Raw genomic sequence first — 16,617 nt, 5'->3', positions numbered from 1 at the left:
CTCCAAAATCTCCAAAGTGTCCATTCTAATGGAGTGGAGGAAAACTGGAAAGAGCTGAAGACAGCTATTATCTCAAGCTGTGAGGAAACCATCGACTGCAAGACCAGGAAACACCAAGATTGGTTCAATGAGAATGACCACACCATCCAAGATCGCATTGACAAGAGAGGAAAGCTTTCCGTTCCAGGCAAAATCACAGAACCAGCAAGGCAAAAAGAGCTCAGCAATTAGCCAAAGCAGAGGTACAAAGAAGATCTAGTGAAATCAAGCATAACTCCCAGGGGTTCTTCAGTGCCACAAGATTCAATGTGGATCCAATACCCTAAACCTCAAACCGGTGCAGAGTAAGGGCAGAATTTGAGAGATAGAGAAAGCATCGTCCTTCGATGGAGAGAACAAAAGTCATGATGCAACCATAGATGAGGACGTGTTTGAGAAAGTACCCAATTCCCCATCAAAGATTATCTTGGACTCCTGCCAAGTGTACACAAAGTCAAAGTCGCTATGAAGAATGGAAAATCCACAGTAGTGGACAGGATCCCAGAAGAGATTTTTCAAACATGGAGCAGAGCGCACCATAAACTGTTGCTGAAAATCTGGGACAGGGAAGAAGTTCCTTCCGACCTCAGGGATGCTGTCATCACCATCATCCTCAAGAAAGGAAACAAAGCAGACTGTGGGAACTACCGAGGAATTGCCCTATTCTCCAGCGTCAGAAACATCATCCCCCAAATCTGCGGTAGTCACCTTCGCCCAAGAAATCCTTCCAGAAAGTCAGTGTGGCTTCCAACCAAATTGTGAAACAAGGGACATGATTTTCACTGCTCGGAACTACAGAGAAATGTTAGGAGCAACATCAACCACTCTACATGACCTTCATCGACCTGACCAGGGAAAGGTCTTGTCAAAGGTTGGTTTCCAGAGAAAATCCATCAACATCCTCCAACTCCTCCACAAGGTGTCGGCAACAGTCGTATCGATGGAAATATGACAGAACCCTTCGAAATCAAGACTGGTATTAGGCAGGGACGTGTCATCACTTGCACCCTCTTCTCCATTTTCATTGCCATCATCCTTCACCTTGTCAAAAGCAAGCTTCCCAGTGGAGTGGACATTGTCTACAGGATGAACGGAAAACCTTTCAACCCCAACTGGTTAAAAGCAAAGAAAACAGCACTGACATCATCGTGGAACTTCCAGCGTGCGGGTGACATTGCCATCTCCATCTCTCAGAAGAGCATTTCCGAGTCATGCTTGACATCTTTGTGGAAGCATGCCAAAGAATCAGTCTCAGCCTCAAGAAAACCCATCCTTTACTAACCCACCCCAGGGCAAGATTTGGATTCTCCCTCCATCAGGATCAATGGAGAAACTGGAACATTTCCCGTACCACCGCTCCTCTAAAGCTGACATCAACGTGGAGATTCAGCATTGTGAATGTGGAAATTCAACATCTTATCCAATCCATGAGCGCCTCCTTCAGAAGAGTCTTTGACGACCTTGACATCCATGCTGACACCAAGATTCTAGTGTACAAGGGGGTCATCCTCCCAATTCATTTATGGCTCAGAAACTTGGACTATGTAGTCTCCATTTTTCTGAAGATGTACTATCATCGCTGTCCAAAATGGATTCTCCGCATCAGCTGGGAGGTGTCAGTGTCCTTGAAGGTGCCAAGAGCACCAGCATTGAGGCCATAATCATCCGAAACCAACTCCGCTGGGCCAGCCATGTGCTTAGGATGCCAGAGTCCCCACTGCCAAATCAATCTTCTTTGCCCAACTCAAGCAAGGCTTCTGAATAAGAGGTCAAATTCAGCACTTCAAAGACACCCTGAAGGCTTACCTCAAAAAATGCAACATAGAAGCCAACTCCTGGAAGACCTTTGCTCAGAAGAGACCTACTTGAAGGAACCCGATTGAAGGGACGCAATTCTTCAAGGACACTCGACAGCTAGAGGAGGCTTGGAAAAGGAGCCGGAGAAAGGAATAACAGTGATCTAGTCCAAGGGCTGATCCCACCTCCTGGAAACACCTGCCAAGTGTGCAGTCAAGGATTCAGCTCTGGGATCGGGCTCATCAGCTATGCAAGAACCCACAGAACTCATGGCCAGTAGCTTGGAGTTTCTTAGGTGGACAATCATACTCGTTAGCGAGTGATTGCCAAATGTTACATTGCTCCATTATAATTCATGCCCTGATTACCCAGCTTTATTTCTAACACACAGCTTACTTACATGAAAATACAGCAACCCAACAAATGACAGGAACATAGAAACAGGAAGCTATTAAGTTTCTCAAGCCTGTTCTGCCTTTAATGCAACTGCCAATAATGGCTGATATGCGACTTAACCCCATTTACTCAGTTTTGCCTCATATTCCTTAATACCTCCATTTACTGATTTAAAATTAATTATTTATCTAGCATCAATTGCCAGATGTAACAAAGGAGTTCCAAAATTCTACCACCCATTGCATGGAACAGTATTTCCTCACCTCATTCTTGAAAAGTCTGGAGGTTGTATTTTAAGGAGGCTCCCTGATAGCAAGTTGGACTGCAGAAGGAGGTGGTGACATCTCAGTGCCCCCTATCCCGATGCATGCAAGGTACCCCCTGAAATGTTCTGACCCGCTTCCTTTATGTCATTTCTCATTCAGGCATTTAAAAACAGCCTGCCCACTCCAGCACGATTGCCCATGGTAACTGTTATGGCATGAGCAATTTTTTTATTCAGATTAATGGCGCGAACAAGCCTAAATTACCATTAATTATTTACTTACATGTTGCTGATTTCAGCACCTACCCACCTAGCGTATTATGGAGGTGAGCTTTGAGGCGGGCAAGCTTCCCAACCTATTTTCCATGCCCCCCGCTGAAAACATGCCCAATGGATGCAAGTAAAATTCAGCCCTGGTTATAATTTTTAGATTTTTACATACCCTCGTCCTCAACTCCCCCTATAACAAAATACTTTCTATTTACCTATCTGTTCCCTTTAATACCTTGAAAATGTCAATTAATTCACTCCTCAACCTTCTAAGTTCCAAGGAATACAACCCTAGTTTATATAACCTCTCCTCTTGGGAGTCCCAAGTATCGATCAGGTAAATTTATGCTGCAGTCCCTCCAAAAGATCACAAATCCTTCTTGAGATTTTACAAAACTGTTGATTCAAATACAAGTAACACATTCATAACATTCAATTGGAATCACATCCCGCTGCCAGTATATTCACACAGGTAACTAGTTTCTCAGTTGAACTAACCCGGTCAGTATTTACAGAAGCAATACCGTACGGTGAAATAACACGTAGAGTTATTAGAATTCCAGTTCAAGTCAGACCAAATGCAATGGATTTTTAAACCCCAAATTTTGAAGACTTGGCTTTTAATTGAATAGATGCTTCGAGGCTGAAAGGATCACAATACCCACCTTAGATAGGCAAAACCTGCACTTGAATATGACTGCTTCAGACAAGAGTAATAAAAGATGAGGTGTTTGAAGTTGGAATGTCAGAGGGTGACAGCTGAAAATAATCCAAAGAGTTGTGTTCTTTTCATCAACTGAGAGCACGAAAGTGGGGTTGCATTACATGTACCCGTCATTTGATTTTCAAAAGAGCATTCTAGTCACCACTGCAATCTGAAAATGGAGTTTCTACATCAGCTCACCTCAGTCTATCAGGTGATTTTGCTTTGTATACCTCAGTACACAGGCAGGTCTGAAAGTTACATGCCTTGGGACATGAAAGATTTATTTTGTGAGGTAAAGTCATTTTTGTATCAAAACATATCAACATCTAATCTGAAAAAACACAAAAAGGAAAAATCTCAAAGCTTTGATACACTTGAATGTGAATATCCACTGAATTAGAAACTGAAGAGTCAAATTGGTAGTAATAGTACAAATGTTTTATTTTGTATTGATGTTAGCAATGCCTCATTGTTATAGGTTACATGGTACTGCAAGTTAAAATGCAGAAGAAATTCACAATAATGCAATTTAGGATTATTTTTTGTTTTGACAAGCTCTAGTTTGCCTATCATCAGACGTACTTTCCAAAGTGCCCATGGGTTCATTGATTGTTTGATGAATGATATGGAAAAATGTCAGTTTCTCATTTTGGAGATGGACATTATTTATAATCTGCACTCCCAGCATGCGGATAGGTTGACTTTTTTTGGAGGACCATTTTATTGATGCCAGTCACCCAGGAGCCATTATTTTATCCTTTTAACAGCGAGTGACCGGTGCAGAATTTGAATCTGCTAGAGGAACCAAATCCCCTTGCTGAAAACATTGCTGTGACTATAAATTTGATAAGACAAAGGGTAAAAACACATGTTTTTCAATGTCATCAGAAAATCAGTTCAGATATCAACATCTCCAGGGTCCTTTGCTCAACATAGTACAGTTAAGAAAACCATTAATATGAGCAACACAGCATCACTGAAGGCTTTACACAAAATTGGATGCACCATGGGATAGTACATATCACAGTGTCTCTTCTATGGGCACATGAAAAATTTAACCCGCTCCTCAAAGTTTTGCTTTTTTCAAATCTTCAGGTAGAATACGTCCCTTCTTTCTTGCTTTGTCCTTCTTCCGTTCGACCACAGCTTGTTTCTTTTTCAGTATATTTCTTGTCCTCTTATTTTGACGGCGTTCCATCCTTTCGACAACATGCTCCGTTCGCTTTTCCCACTTCTTCTGCCGCTGAGATTTGTGCTTTTCCTTTCTCTTTAATGATGCTTTCAGCATTTCCTCGTTGTCTTTGATTTTCAGGCCTTCAGCTTTGTAAAGAAGGTTGGTCCACTTCACCTTGGCTACGACTTTCTTTGCTTTACTTTCATCTTTGCTCTTCAACTCTTCGATCTTATTCTTTTGCGTTTCCAACCTAGATAAGAGCTGCTTGTAGTTTCTGCCAATCAGGGGTGTGATGCCACCTTTAATGCTCTGCCGTTTCTCCTTTTTCTTCAGCTTTTTGTCTTTAACTACTTCGGATGGCATGTTCACTATATTGAAAAGTAATTGCTCTTCCACTTTCTTAGTCATGTCCTTTTTCTCTGTATCTTCAGTCTTTGATGCAGCGCTATCCTCTTGGACAGTCTTCTGTTCTTTCTTCATTCGTATCTCTTTTCGTTTTTGTTTTTTCCTTGCCCGTTCCTGCTTTCTGCGCAGGCGTTTCTTCTCCAATTCTTCCGACGGCAAGCCTTTTGGATTGCCCTGATAAAAGGTGCAAGAAAGAGCACAATTAATGATCGAGCAATAAAAAGGCAGTAAATGGAAATCTTTGTAGTGACAAACTGGCAAATTGTGTAAACTTGACCTAAAATTTGAATACATTTATCCATAAAGTATACAGGATGGGTATGGCTCAATGTAGAAATAAAGGTTTTCAATCAGCAAATCTCTAATTTCAATTCACTTGCCACCAAATTATTCCTAAACAAGTACTTTCCTTGAGTAAGAGAATTACCATAAGCAGGGTGCAGTGGTTGCACAGTGGTTAGCATTGTTGCTTTACAGCTCCAGGGTCCCAGGTTCGATTCCTGGCTTGGGTCACTGTCTGTGCAGAGTCTGCACGTTCGCCGTGTGTCTGCGTGGGTTTCCTCCGGGTGCCCCGGTTTCCTCCCACAGTACATAGATGTGCAGGTTAGGTGGGCTGGCCATGCTAAATTGCTCTCAAGTGTTCAAAAAGGTTAGGTTGGGTTATGGGGATAGGGTGGAGGTGTGGGCTTGGATGGGGTACTCTTTCCAAGGGCAGGTGCAGACTCTGTGGGCCGAATGGCCTCCTTCTGCACTGTAAATTCTATGATCGATCAAACTGTTAGAGGTCTACCAGCAAATGATTTGTGCAAAGACTATTCCCATCCAGTGGATTTTTACATGGCTGACCCTAGGCCAATGAAAAAGAGGTCAGTCTATCTTCAGTGAGCAGCCTTTCCTCAAAGGTTGGTCGAGATCAATGGTTTACTTTGTGAATGCTCCTCTGTGAGCATCAGTGTACTCACTATACCGGCACAGAGAAATTCCACATAAATTTGCTCAGACAGCAGAGCACAAAAGCCTAAAATTACTCACAATGCAAGTGCAGCAAAGGTTTTACTCTATACTGGCATGCCACCCCACCAAATCCCTTGTTTTATACGAGGTAGCATAGAAAATTAAATGTATTGTCTCTATACTTTGAAATTTAAAAGGCTTGGTTATTAAATCCCCAAGTCAGAGTAAATGTAATCATTAAACTTCAAAAACGGGCAAAATGTTATGCTCTAATCATCAATATCTTATTCTAAGCCAGGTAGATCTTTCATTGCATCGGAATACTGTTTTATTTGGGCGGCACGGTAGCATAGTGGTTACCATCGTTGCTTCACAGTTCCAGGGTCCCAGGTTCCATTCCCGGCTTAGGTCACTGTCTGTGCGGAGTCTGCATGTTCTCCCTGTGTCTGTGTGGGTTTCCTCCGGGTGCTCCGGTTTCCTCCCACAGTCCAAAGATGTGTAGGTTAGGTGGCGTGGCCATGCTAGTGTCCAAAAAGGTCAGGTGCAGTTACTGGGATAGGATGGAGATGTGAGCTTAAGTCGGGTGCTCTTTCCAAGAGCCAGTGCAGACTCAATGGGCCGAATGGCCTCCTTCTGCACTGTAAATTCTATGATTCTACGATTTTCATTCCCTTTTCCTGCCTGAAGTGAGCTTCTCGAGTTGCAAACACTCCAGAATTGACCGACTAACCAGCTGTCTTTAAACTCAACTCCAAGGATGCCCCGCACGTTAACATTTAAGGCATTTCAAAATATCCTACCTGCCCACGGCTTTCTTGAATTTTCTCATGTAGTCTCTGACGCAGAATATTTACTGTTGAAAAGGAGCTCGGCCCCACTTTGCTGACTGGGAAAGCAAATCAGGAGTTATTATTTCTAATCATCTGTGCCCTGAGTTTACATTACCTATGTGAAAGACAGAGCTTTAAACAATATAATCATTTCAAAAGACTTTTTTTTTTTAAAAAACAAAATATAATTTTGAGAATCTTCATAATTTTAAGATGCTTCTTCACAATTTTATTTAATGTCATAGCGAAAACGTGAGTAAGCTCGGAGTTCGGAGTGAAGAAAGGAAATAAAGAAAAAATTAAATTCATATAACGAAACATCCCAAGAGCTTCACAGGTGTCATAAATTATGACACTGAGACACTCGAGGAGATAACGGTCAAATGAATACAAACTTGGTCAAAAAGTTATAGTCTTGAACAGAGGTACAGAGGCCGAGAGGTGTAGGGAGGGAATTCCAGACTTGGAACCTCGCCAACTGAAGGCGAGGATGACCTTGAGCTTACACAAGGTAGAATGTGGGAGCTGGAGATTTTGTGGCATAGTCCCTACCTTCTGGGCCAAAAACTCTGGATTCAAGTCCTACTTCAATACTTGATAGTCATGGAAGATGCATTCATAACATGGTAAAATAGGATGATCAGCAACATTTAAATCTTTGCAATAAGTCTGATGGCAGTCAGTAAGAGTAGGAGCGTCTCTTGACCAGCCATACTGCAGAAGGCCACAGGAAACCACTGCAGTACTTTGCCAAGCATACTCGTGGATCAATCCTTTGGTAGTCTATGATCACCAACACCCTCTTAAGGATGGTACCTGGAGGAAGAGGAGAATGTGGGAGACCAGCCAGGAGTGCATTGGAATAGTCGAGTCTAGAGCTAAATGAAGAATAATAAAAGGTGTAAAGTGTTGAACCCAAGTACCTCATTTGTGAAACAAGATAAATTTCACAATCCCAATGGAGATGAGGGAACTATTACTCATTCTACAAAAAACAAAGAAAAATTACAGCACAGGAACAGGCCTTTCGGCCCTCCAATTCTCTATCTAAAACTGTCGCCTATTGTAAGACGTGGTTGACACACCTGTGGGACATTGCTGGACATGGTTCTCTTTCATTCCACCTTGAACAGTCTTCGGCTGATCCCCATTCACTGCTTGAACATTTTTCAGTGGCTTGTTAGTTTTCTTTTTTCTTTTCTTCCTCTTCTTTTTAGGTAGGGCTGTGTCTTCTGATCCTTCCCTTCTAGAAACTGAAGAACAAACATAACCAGACATAGCCCAAACAGGATTCAAATTTTATTGAATTAAAAACATTTTGTCATTAACCACATCATCTGAGCATTCCTACAAGTTAGTCCCCAAGCAGTAACTTTGATGTAAACCACATTATTAATAAATAAACGAACAGCACTCCCGTCAGTATCTGAATAAAGGACCTGCTGTTTCAGGAAGACAATGCATCTGGGTCGCAAAAAAAAAAAAAACTGCTAATTTAGATTTATTTTTCCAGCTTGATGTTTCAGCATTTCAGTTTTCATTTCGGAATTCCTAAATGGTCAATGTTGATCAACATGAGTAATAAACCCACAAAATTGGTGACTGCTCTTCTCGCCTTGACTGTTTTCATTGGATAGCCTCCAGCATTGCACCCACCGATACTCTGTCCTTCAAACAGCTTCTGAATTCACTTCCTGCACACAACCATCTCATACTAATGTTCGGTTTGTGAATGCTACAAGCCAACTTGCTCCCAGCACTATAGCTCACAACTTAACTTTCCTCATACCATATTCATACTGTGGAGATGCCGGCGTTGGACTGGGATGAGCACAGTGAGAAGTCTTACAAAACCAGGTTAAAGTCCAACAGGTTTGTTTCAAACACTAACTTTCGGAGCACTGCTCCTTCCTCAGGTGAAATTTAGATTTGTTGATCACCTGAAGAAGGAGCAGTGCTCCGAAAGCTAGTGTTTGAAACAAACCTGTTGGACTTTAACCTGGTGTTGTAAGACTTCTCACCATATTCATACTGTAACCTCCCATCCGGATTATAATCAGGATGGATGTTTTTTATTCTTTCATGGGATATTAGCATCGCTGGATAGGTCAGCATTTGTTTCCCATCCCTAATTGCCTTTGAGAAGGTGGAGGTTACCTAACTTCTTGAATCACTGCAGTCCATGTGGTGTAGGTACACCCGCAGTGTGGTTAGGAAGGGAATTCCAAGTTTTTGACAAAGTCAATGGAGTATGGCTTGGTGGGGAATGTGCAGATGGCAATGATCCTATGCATCTGCTGCCCTTGCCCCTCCTACGTGGTAGAGGTCGTGGGTCTGGAGGGAGCTGCCAAATGAAGCTTGGAGGGTTACTGCAGTGAATCTTGTGGATGTTACACACTGATGATTCTTCTAACCACTGGCATATTTATGTAACCTAAATTTCCTTTAGTTATTTGTAAAATTTGAATATACAAAATACTTGGATTCTGGATGTATGATCAGGTAGCATCATGGAAAGAGAAACAGTTAACTTTTCAGGTCTACCAGCTTTCATAGTCATTGATCTGAAACATTAACTTCACAGAACTGTTATGGCGCAGAATGTAGCCCTTCAGCTTATCGTGTCTGCACTGGTTCTCCAAATGAGCATTATGACTTTGTGACATTCCCCTGTACCCCTTCACATCATTTCTATTCAAATAATCATCAATTGCCCTCTTGAACGTATCGATTGAACCTATATCCACCACACCTCCAGGCAATGCATTCCAGATCTGAACCACTCGTGTGAAAAAGCTTTTCTCACATCACATTTCTCTTTTTACAATTCAATTTAAATCTGTGCCTTCTCATTCTCAATCCTTTTATGATAGGGAACAGTCTCTCTCTACATACTCTGTACAGCCCTGTCATCACTTTGAACCTATCTACCAAATCTCCTGTTAGCCTTCTTCTCGCCAAGCAGAATAGTCCCAACATCTCCAATCTATCCTGATAACTGAAGTTTCTCATCCTGGAAGCATTCTTAAAACTTCTTCTGCACTTAATCCAATCACATCGTTCACATCCTTGCGAGTGTAGCGTACACAATATTTCAGCTGTTGTCTAGCTAGTGGGGACCTCCTTGCTCTTGTACTCTAAGAAGTTTTACAACACCATGTTAAAGTCCAACAGGTTTGTTTCAAATCACTAGCTTTCGGAGCACTGCTCCTTCCTCATGTGAATGAAGAGATAGGTTCCAGAAACATATATATATAGACAAGGTCAAAGATGCAAGACGATACTTTGAATGCGAGCATTTGCAGGTAAATAAATCTTTACAGATCCAGAGAGAGGGGTAATCCCAGGTTAAAGAGGTGTGAATTGTCTCAAGCCTGAACAGTTGGTAGGATTTTGCAAGCCCAGGCCAGATGGTGGGGGTGAATGTAATGCAACATGAATCCCAGGTCCCGGTTGAGGCCGTACTCATGAGTGCAGAACTTGGCTATAAGTTTCTACTCGGTAATTTTACATTGTCGCAAGTCCTGAAGGCTGCCTTGGAGAACGCTTACCCGGAGATCAGAGGCTGAAGTGTTCCCCGGCTGGAAGGGAACATTCCTGCCTGGTGAGTGCCACGTGACGTCCGTTCATCCGTTGTCGCAGCATCTGCATGGTCTCGCCAATGTAACATGCTTCAGGTCATCCTTTCCTGCAGCGTATGAGGTAGGCAACGATGGCCGAGTCACACGAGTATGTATCGCGGTCCTGGTGGGTGGTGTTCTCACATGCAATGGTGGTACCCATGTTGATGATCTGGCATGTCTTGCAGAGATTGCCATGGCGACTTCCGGTTGCGGCTATGCGGAGCTAAGCCGCACGTTCGGCAGCTTCCGCCAGGAACGGACTTTTGGGCTCTTTTAAGGGCCCCCAGCGGTACTTGCTCGACAGTTCCCGACGTGGACAGGTGTCTGCAGCAGATCCCCAGTGGTCTATGGTCTTGACCAGGAGTGGGGCCAGCAAAATAGCGGAGGCAGCACCTAAGAAAAAGCGGGGGAAGAAAATCAAGATGGCGGCCGGCGGAGGCCTCGAGGAATGGAGGCAGTGGGTGCAGGTGCAGCAGGAGACTCTCCAGCGCTGTTTTGGGGCAGTAGTCAGTTCAGTTCAGTATGACGGCGGTCCTGCCTTTGTCTGCTGGTGTGATGACGATGTTGCGGTTGGTCATGAGACCACGGCTTGAGCGTACATGTCGAGTCTAGGGCAGCAGCCTTCTGGAGGGGTCCAATTCGACTCTTTCCTCTTCGATTGCCACACCGCAGATCTCTCGGTCTGCTGTTCCGATTCCGGGCTCGCTGTCGGCCTCTTGTGATCTGTGGAAGAACTCCCGGACCCTCATTAGCCTGATGAATTCCTCCGTGTCTGCCGCGAGACTGATGGGGTCCATTTTGGTGGTGGTGCAGAAATTGAGCCCTCTGCTGAGGACATCAATTTCGTCTGGTTGAAAGGTGTAGTCCGACAAGTTGACAACAGATTTCCCTGTATTGTTTTCTACTGTGGTACCAGGGGAGGCTTGGTTGCAGCTGGTGGTGATGCAGAGTTTCTCAAGCTTCCTGTTCTTGGTGTGCTATAGGTGGTGTAGTATCGTCGTCTCATCTGTTTGGCGGTGTTCCGCAACTGCGTCCTGAGCGCAAATTGAGAATATGGACTCTATCTTGGTATTCTTACCACACTAGCCATTAGTAAAGCCCAGGAAAACTGCTCTCGCCACCTGTCCTGCCACCTTCAATGATATATGCACAGGTGTGGTTAGGTGGGATTATGGGGAATTGAGCCTAAGTAGGTTGCTCTTTCGGAGGGTCGGTGCAAACCTGATGGGCCGAATGGCGTCCTCCTGCACTGCAGATTCTATGGATATACACACAGGTCCCTCTGCTCCCGTAATACCGTACAAATGTTATATTGTCTCTCCATGTTCCTCCTAACAGAATGCATTACTTCACTTCTCTGCATTTAACTTCATCTGCTACCTACATGTCTACTCTACCAACTTGTCTATGTCCTTTTGAGGTTCTACTGTCCTCCTCACAGTTTACAATACTTCCAAGTTTTGTACCATTCTCAAACTTTGTAATTGTTCTCTGTACACCAAGTTCTAGATCATTATTATATATCTATCAGGAAAAGCATGGGCCCACTGAGAACACCACTACAAACCTTCAAGCCTGAAATATTTCCATTGACCATTCCTCTGTTTCTTATTGTTCAGCCAATTTTGTATCCAGGTTGTTACTACCCTTTTATTCCATGACCTATAACAATTTTCTCAAGTCAGTTGCATGGCACTGCATCGAATGCCTTTTGAAAGTCCATGTACACCACTTCAACAGCATTACCTCATTGACTCTTTCTGTTGTCTCTTCAGAAAACTCCAGCAAGTTTGTTAAACATGACTTCCCCTTTCGAAATCCGTGCTGGATCTTCCTAATCAACTTACAGTTTTCAATGTGACCACTAATTCTATCGCTAATAATTGTTTCCAGAAGCTTGACCACCACTCGTGTTAAATTGACTGGTCCATAATTGCTGGGGCTATCCTTACGACCTTTTTGGAACAATGGTGTAATATTTGCAATTCCAGTCCTCCGGCACCTCCCCAGAATCTAGAGAAGTCAGAGGATTATGGCCAGCACCTCCGCAATTTTCATTCTCAACTTTGTTTCTCTCCACAGATGCAGCCTGACCTGAGTATTTCCAACATTTTGTGTTTTTATTTAACACTTTATCACATTTTATGCAAGTTCATTATTCCTACCACACTAGCCATCTCCTCTACTGTTCAGTTCAGTGCAAATGCATCAAATTTCAACCAAAAGACCCCCCAATAATGACCTTTCACATCCCGTTACCTCCGATGCCCTTCAAATGTCTATTCTTGGTCCCCCTACTTTCCTCATTTGTAGAATTCTGCAGACATTGAATCAGTTTCTACATGAAAGCTGACCACATCGAATGGTGCCTCTGTACCTCCTGTGTTGTCAAACTATTTGTCCAACATTCAGTCTTCGATGACCTGCAATTTATTCCACATAGACATTTTGAAAACAGCAATCAGCACGTCAGCTATCTTCACACACACTGGACCTTTCCAACACTTCCATCCTATTTTGCACGCCATGTTACAGGCTGAAACAATCTTCTCAATTTATTCAACACTGAGTGGAGATTTCAACCCCACACCTTCTCCATCACAAAAATCACCTATAAAAATCCACCACCCTTTGCTTCAATTCATCTGTTGCTGAAATCTTTATCCACGCCATTGTTACCTCCAGGCTCCACGATTCCAATGGGGGAGCATCCAATCCCTGCAAAACTTGAACTCATACAAAATGTTGTTGTCCTTATCCATTATCAAGTTCAACTTATTCTTGTCTTTGATTACTTTCATCCAGTCTTTTAATGTCTCCAATTTAAAATTTTCATCCCAGTGTTCCGTTTTTCTTTCTTCTTTTCTATCTGCTCTTTAGGACAGGTGATAAAGCTTGATCAGAGAGAAAGGTTTTAAGGAGCATTTTAAAGGAGACAGAAATGGAGAAGAAAGGTATTTTAGGAGAAAATTTCAAGACTTAGGGCAGAGAAGGCTGAAGGCATGGTTCCGAACTTTTTTTTTGGAAGGGGGGGTGGGGGTGCACAAGAAGCTACAAACCTCAGACGTTCATCAGATTGGAGGTCAGAGAGGAAGGTGAGCAAAATCAATTTGGTTTAGCCCAGGTGTCCAGGATATTAGTTTTGTTTTGAATGTTTAATTTAAACAATGCTGCCATGCTTTTCAACATTAGAGACCAGGGTGATCCTCTCAACAGAACAATTTCTAACACATCAAATAAAAGCAAAATGCCAGGAGCCTGAAATAAAAACAGAAAATGCTGGATAAACTCAGCAGGGTCTGGCAGCATCTGTGGAGAGAGAATATTCATCTTACTCTGTGTTTCTCTCTCTCTCTCCGCACGTGTGCTGCCAGACCTGCTGAGTTCCTCCAGCATTTTGTTGTGAATTTCTTAACACATGCCTCACCAAGTTTTCTTTTGCGCTGCTCCTGATTCTGGGACGCACAGATTTTGCTCCCCAGACTCTGAAAATACTTGTCTTTTGCAGCAAGGCTGGGATCGGCCATTCTGATTTCACACCAACTGTATTCGATCCAACTGTGGGTCTGTTCCCTAAGGGAGGGAGAAGGACACCAATCACCACGCGGCTAACAGAACTGCCCGCAAATCCCGCGTTGGAGAAACTCCAGTCTTTTAGGAGGGCCAGTGATTTTTTTTAAAGCGTGTTTGAAGGGATTAGCCAAGCGGGTTAAACCGAAATTAAACTCAATTCCACACTGAACGAATTCACCTCCACGCCGCCTGCCCAGTGTAGCTGCCGTGATCTCATCACCGTGCTGCCAGCTTCTCTCCTCGAGCGCATTAAGACGACGTCACAGACTCAAATAAAACTTTTTCCAAGTGGCCGAGTCGAGGTACTGCAGGGTTCCATGGCGAAAGCTTTCTTCACTTCGCCTTCCAAACTACAAGTTGCCCACTGATTATCAGTTGTTTTTAAGTTTCCGTTCCTCTTTGTTATTTTTGGGGCTGTGCTCCTACTCGGAGCTTCCCCCCTTTTAATTTTTTTTATTAGAATTAGAACAGTACAGCACAGAACAGGCCCTTCGGCTCTCAACGTTGTGCCGAGCAATGATCACCCTACTCAAGCCCACGTATCCACCCTATACCAGTAACCCAACAACCCCCATTAACATTATTTTTTTTTAGGACACTAAGGGCAATTTAGCCTGGCCAATCCACCTAACCCGCACATCTTTGGACTGTGGGAGGAAACCGGAGCACCCGGAGGAAACCCACGCACACACGGGGAGGACGTGCAGACTCCGCACAGACAGTGACCCAGCCGGGAATCGAACCTGGGACCCTGGAGCTGTGAAGCATTGATGCTAACCACCATGCTACCGTGCTGCCCCATTTTAATTTGCCCCTCTGTTAATTTCCATTCTATTAAGTTGATTGGCCCTGAAATACATTATCAGCTCAGGAGGGTTTTGGCCCGTGGCCAAGAATGAAGATTCCAGGACACTGCTGTGTGCAATCCTGAAGAAAAGTTTCATTACATTAAAAACAATTGTACTTTTTGATAATTTCTCCTTAATAGTTATAAAATTTTCAAAAATGGCAAATACAGCTTGGTCGGCTGATAGTCAAATATTGCCAATTGGATGATGAGTCTTTGCTTCCCAATTGGTGTAGGAAGACAGTGTGGGTGTCTTTAAGACAGATAGCTAGGTTCTTGATTAACAAGGGGATCAGGGGTTATGGGGAGAAGGCAGGAGAATGAGGATGAGAACAACATCAGCCATGATTGAATGACGGAGCAGACTCGATGGGCCAAATGGCCTAATTTTGCTCCTATGTCTTATGGTCTTATGTCACAAGGATTGATGCGTTGGCTGATGCAAATCATGTGATAAAACTTCCAGGAATACATTTAATCACAGTTGCTAACCCTACAACACAGACAAGCGTGTCACATATTAGGGAGAACATATAGTTAAAAATATACTGCAACACTGGAAATCTGAAATAAAAAGCAAGTCATCTTAACCTGGCACATTAACTCTCATTCTCTCCACGGACATGCTGAGCATTTCCAGTACTTTTTGTTTCTGTTTAGTTAACAATATGGTTTATTTTAATAAGTAGTCCCTTCTTATTCAAAATAAGATTTCTCTTTCAACAGGTTGACAAGATTTACAGGCATTATACCAGGACTGAGAGGTTACATTTATCTTGGATGGTTGCTCTGGCATCGGCCATTCTGATGGAGGCTGGGGGCTCTTAAGAAAAGAAAAGGTTGAGAGGCAGAACATAGGAACAGGAGTAGGTCAATTAGCCCCTTGAACCTGTGTCACCGAGGGTGACCAATCGTCTGGATTTTACCAGACTGTCCCATATTTGAGGCAGTTGTCTCATGTCCCAGATTGTTTGCTGCCATGGCATCTTTTGTCCCGTATTATTTATCTTTGTCTTCTGTGCATGATCGCAGGATATTCAAAACACTTTACAGTCAACAAAATACTTTTGATAAGTAGCCGCCTTTGTAGTGGCGGAAACCACCCTTTGTATGTAGAAATGTTTCCTATTTTCACTCCTGAAAGAGCTGGTTCTAATTTTAGACAATGTCCCCTTGCTCAATACTCCTCAATTAGTTAATCTCTGTCTGCCTCATCTCTTTCCCTTACTATTTTTAAAACTTCAATTGAACTATCAGTTATTTCGCGCAATCTCTCCTCCAGTTATCATTCTGGTAAAGCAACACTTCACTCCCTTCCAATGCCAAAATAGCCTGCCTAAAGTTGGGGGCCCAGAACTACTCATGATTCTCCCAGTTTGGCCTAGCCAGCACTTTGCATAGTTGGACCTTGACTGGGAACAGAGGGAAGTAGACCTTGGAAAATAGGAGACAGGTTTAGATAAAGGATCTGGATCGGCGCAGGCTGGGAGGGCCGAAGGGCCTGTCCTGTGCTATAATTTTCTTTGTTCTTTGTTCTTTGTTCTACATCTTTCTTTTAAAACCAGCCTTCGATTAGTCTTCTTCATTGTTTTCTGTACCTGTCCATGACATTTAATGTTCCATGTACCTGGAAACCAAAGTCTCTTTGGACTTTTATGGTTTCTAGTTTTTCACATTTAGTGAGTACCATGGCCTATCCTTTTCAGGTCTAAAGTGAGTGATATCACATTTACCCGCA

General features: G+C 43.1%; 1 protein-coding gene across 2 annotated transcripts; it reads right to left on the bottom strand.

Moving 5' to 3' along the window:
* Positions 1-3,889: 3,889 nt before the first annotated feature.
* On the bottom strand, positions 3,890-14,311 carry surf6 (surfeit 6). 2 transcript variants are annotated; one of them, XM_038812525.1, is made up of 5 exons: positions 14,211-14,311; positions 13,887-14,032; positions 7,922-8,089; positions 6,807-6,892; positions 3,890-5,226 (listed from the first exon to the last, which is right to left on the bottom strand). In XM_038812525.1, the coding sequence occupies exons 2-5, from the start codon at positions 13,984-13,986 to the stop codon at positions 4,540-4,542; spliced, it is 1,041 nt and encodes a 346-aa protein (XP_038668453.1). In that variant the 5' UTR covers positions 13,987-14,032; positions 14,211-14,311; the 3' UTR covers positions 3,890-4,539. The 2 variants fall into 2 exon arrangements, with proteins under 2 accessions (XP_038668453.1, XP_038668452.1); XM_038812524.1 differs by having other exon boundaries at positions 13,887-14,264.
* Between the last annotated feature and the right edge of the window lie 2,306 nt (positions 14,312-16,617).

This window comes from Scyliorhinus canicula, chromosome 11 (genome assembly GCF_902713615.1).
Source record: "Scyliorhinus canicula chromosome 11, sScyCan1.1, whole genome shotgun sequence".
NCBI classification, from domain to species: domain Eukaryota; kingdom Metazoa; phylum Chordata; class Chondrichthyes; order Carcharhiniformes; family Scyliorhinidae; genus Scyliorhinus; species Scyliorhinus canicula.
Note: the sequence above shows the minus strand (reverse complement) of the source record. Positions and strands in the feature narration are given on the sequence as shown.